Source organism: Magnolia sinica, chromosome 10, assembly GCF_029962835.1.
Source record: "Magnolia sinica isolate HGM2019 chromosome 10, MsV1, whole genome shotgun sequence".
Classification (NCBI taxonomy): Eukaryota; Viridiplantae; Streptophyta; class Magnoliopsida; order Magnoliales; family Magnoliaceae; genus Magnolia; species Magnolia sinica.
Window position 1 is genome coordinate 424243 of NC_080582.1, and position 13470 is coordinate 437712.

Genomic DNA, 13470 nt, shown 5'->3' on the forward strand with positions numbered 1-13470 from the left:
CAGGAGGATTGCAAATCCAGGGGGTTTCTAAATCCCGAGGGTTCCGAATCCAAGAGGGTTACAAATCCACCCTCCCAAACAAGCATTGATGGCATGGGTAGATAATCCAAACCGTTGATGTGATGGACCCGATGGTCAATGAGGAGCCATTTGAAACTCTGCCAGATTGGAACATCCTAACATTTGGATCAAATGCCTGAAAAATAGATGTTCTGCAAGACTGCAACATCAATGCGGTCCTAATGAATTGACGGTCTGCATCATCAAAATATGGGCCCCACATGTAGGGACCATTTGTCACTAAACAATGCGTTCGACAAAGCACAGGACGATATCATGACTTCCTTAATAATAGTTCACAACCATTTCTAAAAGGTGGTGATTCATCCATCTCACACGATTCCATGCACCCATGGCCATCCAGATCGTACAAAATGAGGGGCATTGTCTGATCCTGCGGTTAAAATTGCATAATCAGTTGGATTTCATGCTATGTATCATCCATAACAACTGTGTGATTTGGACCGTTCAGATTGCCATGCATTTGACATTTGACGGTGAATCAGTGCCCAATCAAGCATGTCCATTAATGCTATACAAGGCATAAGAGATGGCATAAGAGCCTAACAACGGTATGTGTGGCTTCAAGGGTTGAGTAACTTGAGCCGTTGGATTTCACCCGTACGACTGTGGACATTGAGTTATGTCCCAAAATACAAGGAATTTTCTGTATAAGCTGGATCCCATAATGGGCCATATGTTGCAGTTGGTGGACCGCTAAAAATCTTTTTATTATTATTATTGTTTTTTTATTTTTAACGAAATAGGGTTGTTTGAGTGACAGTAGTAGTGGAGAAATCATTTTCCAGCAAAAGAATCATTTTCCTGGGAAATGAGCACTAACCTACCTTTTTCGGTTAACGAAATCATTTTCTTTTTAGGTCACTCTGCAGATATGCCAACCTAACACGCCTAGAAACGATCCAAACCATTTGTCGGTTGGACCTAACCTAGAAATCAAGCTCCTCCACTCTTCAACTGGGCCACAACTGTATGTTGAACTTCCACAGTTAGTATAAGGAAAGAAATAAAAATAAAAAATAAAACATGATAAATGATAAATGAAAGTGCTACCTGATTATAATTTCTTAGAGAATTATTTTTAAGGGGAAAAAAAAAACAGCTGAAATAATTATTTTTTATGTGCTCAATGTGAACATGGTCTTGCCCAAAATCTGTTCATCATGCGGCCAACATTCAACGTTTGTCCTTTTTTTTTTTTAATGTTCTAATCATCCCAGTGGGCCCCACCTAATGAACAGCCTGGATCCACCACACTTGCTTATACTAAAAAGGAGGAGAGAGAGGTGGGCTCAAAAGGCAAAGGCATCTCCATGATTCCAAACCGCTAACACTAGCATGTCTCAAACAGAAATTTCCATCAACAAGCCATTGATGGTTCAAATTCAACAGCTGATTTCTGTGCATTTTTTGAACTGCTTCTTAACTGATGGTGACTGGTGTACACTTGTCTTATATATATATATATATATATATATATATATATATATATATATATATATATATATATATATATATATATATATATTAAGGCTACTTCAAAATGATTTTTATTTTAGTTAAACAGTAATTGTCTTAAAGATCATAATTTATATAGATTATGGGTTATCCACATTATTTTTATTTTAAATCCTTGCTCAATTACTGTTGACTAAAAAGGAGTGGGGTTTGCTCCCCGCATATACAGGTTGATTCCCATATACAGAAATTTCCATCAACAAGCCATTGGCATCTCCATGATTCCAAACCGCTAACACTAGCATGTCTCAAACAGAAATTTCCATCAACAAGCCATTGATGGTTCAAATTCAACAGCTGATTTCTGATGGTTAAGATGGCCCAATCTGATCGAATTTTGGGTATGACGCTCCATAAAGATGGGTTAGACCGTAGGAAGATCCAATATAACCTTTTCACTTGAATGTCAACCACGGTCTTCTCTTCTTAACCGTCTCTCTGTAGGCCACAAATCAAGGTTTATATTGTCTAGTCCAGGAGGTTTCGGAGGCCCAGTCCATTGCCAGTGCGCCAGAAGAGCACAATGGTGTGGATTCCCAAACCAGTTAAACACACGCATACTGAAAAACATCATACAATCCTCCAAATAGGAGACCAGAATACACCGCACCCACAATGTTAGAATTGCAATGAAAACGGGCCCACCTCCGTTATCATCCCATTCTCATTTGGGGGACATTGGCATGCAGACTAATGTCCACATTTTTGGGACACATTACAAACACGCACTTAGCATAATGTCTTATGGTTGGAGTGAATTTCACATAGCATAATGTCTTATGGTCGGAGCAGATTTCACATACACATCACGTACGGTGGTGCTCACCACCCCCCACTTTGCTTGCACGTAAGGTCTCCTGCAGCACTGCTTTCAGGAGACCATTTTCCATACACACATGAGAAATGCTGAAACGCTAGTGCATCCAACCAGCTGGCATGTCGGGCCCTGAATGGTGTTTGTATGACATCTGACCCGTTAGGCTAAGAACAATGAAAATGAGATGTCCCAAAATTCAGGTCAATCCAACCATTAAAAATGTCCCAAAAGACTTCTTGGGTGATTGTTCATGGTTTTCTATGGTGTGCACCTCACTTTGACTTGTGGGATGTCCCATTTTCATGGTGGGTCAACCTTGTTGGATGGGTGAGATGTCGTATAAACAACGTAGTAGGCCCCACACACTAACTAGTTGGACATACAACTAGCCTGTGCTCCCACATGCGTGTACGTATGTATGTATGTATGTGATACATGTATACGTATACGCATAGAGACAATATTTTCTTTTTATTAATCTGAAGGGGAGAGATTTATACAGAGCAATTTTTTCAATTGCTTTTCTTGTGCCGTCAAATGACACTTATCTCAGACACTTGTTTGCAACAGAGTCCCATTTCCTTTCCAACAGCTGACCTAAACCCCACCCCACTAATATTTTCTTGCTGTGGTTTAGTAAAAAAGAAGAAGAAGAAGAAAGTTAAGAATCTATTCCACACGCCTGCTGTTGGAAGTCAGGAACACAATCTCCTTCCAAACACCATCTCCATGAACCCCGGAAACCCACTTTGTGATTTATGCTTTGCCTTCATTAATCAGTGCTAAGAGGTTGAATGGAACCCAGGAAACCACTTGCCTGAATCAAAATGCGGACAAAAAGAATAACCCCTTTGGCAATGGGGAAGCACATGTTACCCGAACGCCTCCAGGAATGCATGCAAAACTCTAAATTCCAACCCTTTTGTATCACAGTGGGAACTCTTTCTGGAGGACGTCAAGATTCCTTGACTCACAAGCTCCGAACATGTCAGCTCGAGAAGCGCAGCTGCACCAAAAGCGAACATAAGAATGTAGATAGCAAGCTTCCAATTCTTAAATGGGGAGATAGAGATTGAACCTTTTGATGACGTACCTTAGAGAAATCCTCAAATACTGCCAGGCGTTATCTGCCTTGGGATTCATTGTGAGTGCTCTGACGTAGTACCGAATTGATTCTTCATATAGACCCTGATATGCAAGATAGATATATTTTTACACATGAGACTACCGAAGACAAGGACATCACTACCATTGTCAAAGAGGGAAACCCACAAAAAAACTGACATGTGAACATCTGATGATAATATGGAAAGCAAATTCATATTATGAATTTACGTTAGTGAAAGAATAAGATATGGGAAAATGTATCTGGCTAAATATAAAGGCTTTATTCGAAGGGAGCCACAATGTACGCCTAGCCTCATTGATTGCATACTCCAATTCCCTATATGAACTGTCATTTTTTGCTTTTTGATTAACTGTCCTATTCCAGAACCTAATACAGAAAATTGGTGTGAGCAGATCAAATCAGGGTGGGTGTAGATATCATTTCACTCATCCTAATAAGCCCCACCGATTTGTCTGAGACATCAATTTCCAGAAGAATGGACTATTCCTTGTAAGATGGGGTTAAGCTAGCCCGTTAATCCAGTACTACAACACAACAGCAGAAAATGGCAACCATTAAACCTTTAAAGAATGAAAGGATAAATATTAAAGGCCATTTGATCTGAAGGAGAAGCGCAGAGGAAGCAATGAAGCTGTCTCCACACTTGCAAGAAAGATTTGAGTCAGCTAAAGATGTCAAAGATAAACGCATGGGTAATGTCAAGAACAACTAAACATGCATGTTCATCAACCTTACCTAACATTCCACAGAAATCTTTCACTTAATTTATGTGCTGGAGTGTACTGGTTTTTTTTTTTTTTGATCTGGGATTCCAAGAGTGTACTGGTAACATCTGATTTTGATCTGGGATTGCCAACTCATGATCAAACATGCATGTTTGTCAATCTTATCTAGAGAACCAGATTATACCCACAGTTGTCTGAATGAATAATCAGGCCCATCCAAGGATCCATAGTGCAGATCAGACCCATCTGAGGGTCCATATCAAAGATCATACCATCCAAAACTCCAGATTGAAAGGGTCCAAATTGACCTGATCAAATGTATCAGATCAAGGGTCCTGATGAATGTTTCAGATCAGATCAACAGCATCATGGGCACCAAAGATCCAACCGGATCAATCCGATAGCAAATGTTTGAACTATGGGAACCACAAGTCCAACCATTTAAATTTTTAGGTAAATATACAAACCATATGAAAGATGTGTTGCTTTGTGCAATTGAACAAACCTTGAAAGACAGTAGGGTATTTTAAGTAATTTGGACTCTTTTCTTTAGTTTCATAAGTTTATTGATGGCTTTCATTACCAATTAAATTTGGTACATGTTTTTGCCAGTACAAATTCATTTTAGGATTTATTCTGTAAAACTCCTAACTTTATTCGAGTTCTATATAAAGGCCTACAGGGCCATACATACAGCCTCATGACATGATTTTTGAGTTTTCTTTAGTTAATGAAGTTAGAAGAGGTCTTTAATTTCTTCTAGTTTGTTATCCCAAAATCCATATATTGGGCCTACATAGCAATCTTGGAAGTTATTTATCAAGATCGTAGCATCTAGCAGTGTGATTAATAATCTAAGCTTCATCAAGTTTGGAACATCAAGATATTCCTTATGACTTACAAAGCCCAACACATGTCGCAAAGAAAGAGAAAAAAAAAAACAGCCTGAACAAAATGATCATAGTGTAGATTTTATTATTTATTTATTTCTTTTCTTTTTAAGAAAAGAGATTTTTTCTTTTTAAGCTAAGGAACTGAAATTGCCGAAACATCTCCCTTAAAATCTTCCATAGGCCGCGCCAAGAACGATAACCTCCAAGTCGCCTTCTCTTGCTTACCAAGGCCCACCCCATGCCAAGATGAAAGCAACACTTCACGGATGTCTGGCGTCACCCACGAACTATTGAAGCCTTTGAAAAAACTAGGCCAAACCACTTGAGCAAATGGACAATACCTGAACATATGATCCACCGACTCCGAATCCTCTTATGCACATAATACATGCATTCGGAATTATCTAGGGAAAACCCAATCCCCTCATTAAACTTGTCTTTCATGCTCGATACCCCTTTCCATATCCCTGGCTCTCTGTATAAGAATGAGTCCCTGGTCGTCCATTCCTCCTCACACCCATATTTTGCTGCTATGGTTTCTCACCTCATAGAGTATTCCTCTGTCCCAAACCTCCACTAACATTCACCTAACATTACACACACTACCGCCCCCGCGCCCGCCCCCCCCATAAGGCTTGCAAACCTTGTCCCGCCCAACTACATGGAATTCTTCTTTACCTCCGAGACTTGCAATGGAAAGTTCCTTCGAAGCCTTTCCAATCACACTAGCACCAATTTGGGGCACTTGAAAAGGGACATAAAATAAAGAGGCATATTTGAAAAGGCTGCTTTAATGATAGTCAACCTAACTACCAACGGTAGGTATCTACTTTTCCAACCTGATAGTTACCTTTTAAATCTTTTGAAGATTCTTATCCGAAAGATGTTGTGTCGGTTTCCCAATGTATAGGGGAAGGCTCAAATACATAGAGATAAAAGACCCCCCTCTACAGCCAAAGACCCCTGCCATTTGCCTCATCTCCTTGGCTGACATCAGGATACCAAGCTATTCGCTCTTAGCGATATTCACTTTCAAACCCGACACCACTTTGAATCACCTAAGCACCATCCTTAGCTTATCCACCATATCTAACCTTGCTTCGCAAAAGACAATGGTGCTGTCTGCGAACTAAGATCCAAAATTGGTGAGTTACTTCTATCTACCATAAATCCACAAATAAGACCCAAATCCTATCCTCTTTCCAGCATTCTACACAATGTCTCCACCACTACCATAAATAGGAAAGTAGAGAGATGATCTCCCTGCCAAATGCCTCTGGAGCTCTTCAAAAAACTTATGGGAAACCCATTGACTAGAACCAAGAATCTAGCTAACTGAATACACTCCCCCATCCACCCTCTCCATTTATGGCCGCATCCCAAATGACCAATCATGTAATCCAAAAAAGCCCAATCCACATGGTCATAAGCCTTTTTGATATCCAGTTTAAACGTGGTCATAGAAGAAATCAATACAGTCATGAGCAATGAGAGCGTAATCTAGAATCTATCTTCCTGAAACAAACGCACACTGGCTCTTGGATATCACACTATCCAACACTACCCTATCAAACTTAATGGTCGGAAGTCCTTTAAACTTTCTAAACCGGTAACCTTCAGGATAATTACAATAAAGGACACCCCTATATCAACCAACAACCAACGCTTTCATAAAATTATGCCATAAATCCCATAATATTTCTTTTCACTATGCCCCAGAGCACCTGAAAGAACACTAATGGAAAACCATATGGCCCTGGTGCTTTGTCACCACCTAACGAATCCACAACAACTTAAGCTCTTGACTTACAAACTATCCAATGTCAGTCTTACCCATCCTTCCGGATTAACATGCTTTAGTAGAATTGCACAACCGCTTCACACAATTGGTCTTTATTTTCCATTCTTCTCCCTTCCACAACCAAACTACCAATCCTATTAATTCTAGCCTACGCACACTTACAATGTTGTGAAGGAAATTCTTATTTTTGTCCCCCCTCCCCCCAAAGTTAAAATGCCATTGATCGTTGATGCTACTTGATTTCCTCCTCCCTCAACCTGATCGCATAATCTCGGATTATGCTTTGACCTTAAGGCGTTATCTTCCTCTGATAAATCCCTTCCTCCTTTATATTCATTTCCTAGATACCCTCAAGGATGAATCCTATTTGCGCCTCCCAATTTCCCAAGACCTCCTTTTTCCCTTGGTTAATGTGATGCAGGGACATGTGATGACCTAACCCTAGATGCATGTATAATCAGGTAAAAGAATGATCAAATAAATACTCCAATTAACTAACTATTTCCAATCAAAGGGATTAGGTAAATCTCTACACAAAGATGAGGTCATTCCGTCAGGATCGTGCCCCTTAGCATAAAATCACGTAAACAGTTAAAAAGGGAAGACCTAGGGATACAAGGATATCCCAAATCTAACATAAGTCAGTACACGGTAAGTTTAGAACCGATTCTACTGACTAATCATCCCTCTTTTCCATTCAAACTATAAGGGGGATATCAGAGAGGAATGAAAGGAGTGAAGAATGAATGGTTCGAGATGAAGAAAGTACAGGTCCATTGTCGTCAAAAGAAAAGGAAGATGATTCTTACCTTTTCCTGCACATCGAAGATCTAGAAAGAAAGAAACCTGAAATCAGGGTGGAATCCTCAACACCAAAGGGCCAATCTTGAAACCCTAATCTCTTGAAAAAAATAAAGAAAAGATACAAATTTCTATTCATTCAATAATAAATGAAATAAGGTTTCTCACGACGTATATATAAGCCATAAAAAAATAAAAGTGCACTAAAGCTCCTAAAAACAAGAAAAATAACAAAAAGATAAATAAAAAAAATAAAAAAAATGCAATAAAGCCCTTGAAACAAGAAAAAAAAAGTCTACAAACTAAAACACCCGTGTTGTAGGGTGTGAATTTGACCCATGGGTCTGTGGTCAGGGTGCGGTCATGCCGCTCCTGCATTCGTAGTGCGTCAGAATATGGGTCCAATGGGCCTAGCGTCCATCCACATTAACTCCTCCGCTCCGGTACTCTGTTGGTGATGCCTTCTCCTCTGGTACACTTTAAAGGGTGCACCACTGATGTCCGCATCATAATGTTGCTTTGTAACAACCTCAACTTTTGGCATAGCTTGAATACCCGCATAACCTTCCACTTCAAAAGACCGCCACTCTTTCAATAACCCCAAAAACCCCTCCCACCTCCAACCAGTGTTTAAATAGCGTGTAGCTTACACTACGTAGGGTAGCTTAGCCTTAATGCTACATAGCTCATAAAACAGCTTAAGTCACGTGTAGCCTATGCTACATGATGATTTACATACGCTACACACTACATGGACTACATTACACGTTATATAGCTCACATTACAATTTATTTTTCACTACAACATTAAAATCAATTAATGCTTTCAATGATTTGTTACATTTTTTTCAATAAAATTAGTTAATTTTTCAATGCATTTAGTAAAAATAATTTAAGTAACAGTATTAAATCAATTTCATTGCTTTCTTTACATTTACTCTTAATCATTACCTTATATTATTTTAGGTTGAGTTTAGTTGCACCAAATATCATGAAATATTGTTAAATTTTATTATTAATCAGTCTACTACATTAAAATCAATTAATGCTTTCAATGATTTGTTACATTTTTTATTTTCAATAAAATTAGTTAATTTTTCAATGCTTTTAGTAAAAATAATATAAGTAACACGCTATGTAGCTTACGTCTCACACTTCAGAGGGGTGAACGCTACGCTACACGCCATTTGCTATTTAAAACACTGCCTAGATAGGATTTGCCTAGCCATTCAACCAAGTATACTTAACTGCCCCCATTGGAAAGTCAACAGGATCATGCAAGGTTATTTGAGAAATCTTTCATGTTGCGCGTGATTTGGCCCTCGCTCAATTTTTCAAAGGTGAATCTCATCACGTTAAAATAACCCCCACACGCCATGGTAGCTTGCTTCTCTCCCACAACTCATTAAGCTCGGCCCTAAACTCCTATCTCTTTGCTACCTCACTTGGACTGTAAATAACCATCTAAAGTCCCCTGATGCATCGTCTACAACTACCGACACGAATAAATTCCCTCCCCACCAGTCCTCTTTTACCCAAAACTTTGAATCCCATGTAATCACGATTCCTCCAACAATCGCCACCACATCAACAACCACCACTCTTTAGACTTGCAACCCCAAACCAAATCCAACATCTTGTTGCAACTAGCTAGCTTGGTCTCGTGAAGCATAATGATTTGGTCTTCGATTGCGATACGCTTTTTCAACCGGCCCTCTCTTTATCCAGTCACCCAACCTGTGAACATTCCTGCTGAAAATGATCATCTGGAAACCAATCTGGCCCCCTTGCTTTACTGCCACAATGCCTCCAGTATTCCATAATAGTAACAATGCCCGTAACGGCCACCACCCTTGCAATTACGGTATGGGCCCTAATGGCCATTACGACCCTTTTTTTCACTTTTTAGAAGGAAACCTTTATTGGCCTATAACAACCGTTTACAAGTTATTTTTTTCCGTAACGGCTATTGTGGCCTTTATGACCCCATAACACGTAACAATTGCCACCGTCACCATAATGGCTATTATGGTACACCATGGCCGCCACCTATTTCATAATTCACTAATGAATTGAGACTGGCTAGTTCTCACTGCCCTTTTGAAGTGAGTTGTGGCTTCCTCTAAGGCATGAGATTATCTTTCTGGTTTCCACGATGCTCTACAAACTGGAATAGATCGTAATAGTCCCCAAAAGTGACTCGTATCATTTTTGCCACGTGCTCCAAAGCTTCTCTTATCCACCTCTCCCCTCTAGCCACTGCCACGAATCTATTCGCAATAATATTTACTCCCGAGCAAGCAGTGCTGAGGTTGCTATGGTTTACGACTCTTCCTGTTGAATTCTCGATGGCCACTTGCAATGACTCTAGAATTTCCCACAGAATATCATTTCTCTGAATGGCTTGGACTTTCTCTTCCTCAAACATAATAGCCACTACAAAGCTCGCCCCTCCGCTTATTGAGAACCTCTTGCTCCTCTATGGTGATCGCCTCTAATATGCCAAGTTCAACAACCATCAGATTTTTGCCCCCTTCCATCAGCACCAACGCAAGCTCCTTGTAGCCTTCCGACTCAGATCTCGACTAAGCTTCTTCTTGGATATATAAAATCTCTCACTCCCTTAAAAAAGGGACAGCATTCACACATGCATCCACTTAAACCTGTCACATGTGCTATCAAAGGGGATATGATCGCACGTGTAGAGAGATTCCCATGCGTCTCACTACATGGCAAGGGCTCCTCTGTTTCATTATAAGCAGCAAATGCCTCGTGCCCCACTCCTGAACAAGCATCAAAAGTAGCTTCCCCTCGTCTTCGAGCCTTTCACCTCTTCACTTGTCTTCCCAAACCTCACTTCTGACCCTCAGGTCTCATTTGAACCTATAACCCGAATCATCCGAGACTCTGCTGCCTAACTGCCAGAGAGACAGCTGTCAGGCCACACATCTCCCCCCCAATCCCTCTCCGTGCCAGCTGCCTTTGACGTATCAAAGACCGGCTGCCAAGTAGCTAGCCCTTGTTCACTACTCTGCTAGACCATTAGCCAAACCCACCTCCTTTTGCCCATGATCGAGAGCTCCAAACATAGCCAAGACTTCTCTCCTCCCTCCTCCACTCCTTCCAAGCCCTTGAATTTTCGTCCCGATCCTATATCTCGCCTTCTGCATTGTCAACCCATCCTTCAAAGATACTACCGTTCATCTCCACCACCTCCTCAACTCAAACAAGAGCAAACCCCCTGTATTTGCATGTGCCCCTCTCCCTGGGAATGAACGCTCTTTTGAAATTGAAATTTGTTCATCCCACTGGAAAATTTTCAACAAACAGGATCAAACTTTGGAGAGAGGTCCAAGAGTTGAGCCTCTCCCCTTTCTACCTTGTCTTTTCTCCACTGTAACCCACGTCCCCTCTTTACCTTCCTCTCGCCCTATCTCCTTCCCCTATGATAATCTTCTTTGCCTCTTCCGCCTCTTCACGTGAATTATTATGCAATGAGGATCCCAACCATAAATACAGTTTACCTAACTATCTAAATATCTATAGAAATTCCTAGGATGTTGTTATGCAAATACATGTACCTAGTCTCAACCGAAATCAGTTTTGGAAAACCAATTCTAAGATTGATTTTGAGTTTTTAAACAAATATCAGAAAGTTTCAAAACTAATGAATCATAAAATTGTAGGCACGGTATGGAACAGCTATAAAATTCTCTCTATTGCGTATTGAAGAGATCCATTGCGTGATCAATAGTAGGAACAAACCTGGTTGGCGAAACTAATACCCATATTTGCCCATGCACGGACGTAATTGGGTTTCAAATCTAGCGCCTGGGAATCACAAACAAACGATAGACAAAATAATCTTTATTAAGACAAGTAAAATGGTATAAGGCATATTTCTCAATAAAATAGGTGGTGTTTAGGGTTCTTCAAGCAAAGACTACCTGTTGATATGCCAATATTGCATCTGAACTCTGAACACTGTTTGCTTGTGTTGCTCCGAGTTTATTCCAGAGAGAATAATCACGTGGCTTGAGCTTCAGTGCTGTTTGGAAGGATAGAATAGCTTTATCGTATTCTCTAGATAAGTTGTACAGGACGCCAAGTACTATATGCACATCAGCATCATTAGGTGACATTTGAGCAGCTTCATTGAATAATGTAACGACCTGCAAACCCGGAACAACAGTCAGCATCCTAGCGGAAGTCACAATACCAAAGAAACCCATAGGCCTAGATGACAAGCGCACTCGCTTCTACACTTCTTAAAAAAATTCCATTTTGAAAATTCATGTCTAGCACAAATCAATACAACTGTTAGGAAAAACCATAGTTGCCAGACCGGGAAACTTATGAAGGAAATAGTGCGGAGAACGGATGCATGGAATGTCTCATTTTACAACAATTACTATAATATTTAGAAAAGGATCAATCCTGTTCAAAATGGATGTGTCTGGAAAGGTTTCCTCAGTGCAAAACAAAATTCCACAAGCATTTTGGTTATGGCAAATTGTGCATCCATATCCTTTTGGAAAGATGTTTGGTGGGTGACCAATCTCTTGCCTCTAGACATCCATGCAACTTCTCTTTCTCCTTTGATACAAACTGCAAAGTAAAGGATGGTACTCTAGAGAGCTAGAGTGTGTGTGTGTGTGTGTGTGTGTGTGTGTGTGTGTTTAGTAGCTCTTTTAATGTAAGTGCATGTGCGCACTTTCTTCTTCTCCTGCAGTGTACTATATGTTCTATTCTAATAAAGCATTGTGTAAGGACAAGTTGGCTAACACAACACTTTCCAAGCAGAGGATTGGTACTCCAAAGATCTAGAGTGTTAGTGTATAGTGTGAAATTCCATTTTCTTCGAATCACATTTCAACAGATATGATTTTAGCTATTTGATTTTGATAGAAGGTGAAATTCCAATTTCTAAGGATTGCATTTCAACGATACACGTTTGGCAGTTTCACATTTTGCATTTTAGCTATTTTAACTGATAAAACGAGGATTTCCTTTTTCTGATTTCCTTGACAGAGGACGATGAAGATTTGACTGATTAGATAAGGTTTGCTAGTTCTTTACTCATTTGTTTGGGGAAAAGGAGACATTGAATCTTTGATTTGTGTCACACGCAAGTGGCATCTGTGGGTGGGCCCATTCATGGCCTTGGTCCAGAAATGCTTACCCACCGCACCCGACCCGACTCAGTGCTGACTCGACCCAACTCGGTTCCTGTGACCAGGTCGAACTCGGTCCGGGTTAGCCCAAGCCAGAGCCAGACTCGGATCAGGTCAGGCATGATGGACTCGGTACCGAGTTAGGTTGACTTCAAGTCAGGTCTATTTCAAAACCGGGTAGGGTCGGATCAGCACTAACTCGGTCCGACTCGACTAGGTGCCCAGCTCTGTGTTAGGGCATGTTGGCTAACACAAACACTTTCCCAAACTCTCTTCCTTTCTCTTCTTCTCTCTCACTCTTCTCCTCTTTCCTCCACACTCTAATCATTGAACCATCTTCTACTGGTACCGGAGGACCTCTTCTTTGGTGATCAAAGAAACCAAGAAAGTCTTAACCGTTGGTAAACCTACTAGCACCAAGGTAACCCCCACCTCACAAAGATTGGGAATTTTCTACAGCCAGCAGGAAACACTCACATTTGCAAGAGGAAACGAGTTTCCCTGCAAGTATAGAAAATACCTCAACTTGAC

The 13470-nt window shown here is 40.4% G+C and overlaps 1 protein-coding gene across 1 annotated transcript in view; it reads right to left on the reverse strand.

Annotated features, from left to right (window-relative positions):
• Positions 1-2870: 2870 nt before the first annotated feature.
• Positions 2871-13470, reverse strand: part of LOC131257672 (peroxisome biogenesis protein 5) — a 31713-nt gene continuing 21113 nt past the window's right edge. The window contains exons 11-14 of the mRNA XM_058258459.1: positions 11713-11937; positions 11531-11596; positions 3510-3604; positions 2871-3422 (exon numbers count right to left, since the gene is read on the reverse strand). Coding sequence (XP_058114442.1) covers positions 3344-3422; positions 3510-3604; positions 11531-11596; positions 11713-11937 — 465 coding nt within the window. The 3' untranslated portion in view covers positions 2871-3343. The remainder of the gene's footprint in view (positions 3423-3509; positions 3605-11530; positions 11597-11712; positions 11938-13470) is intronic.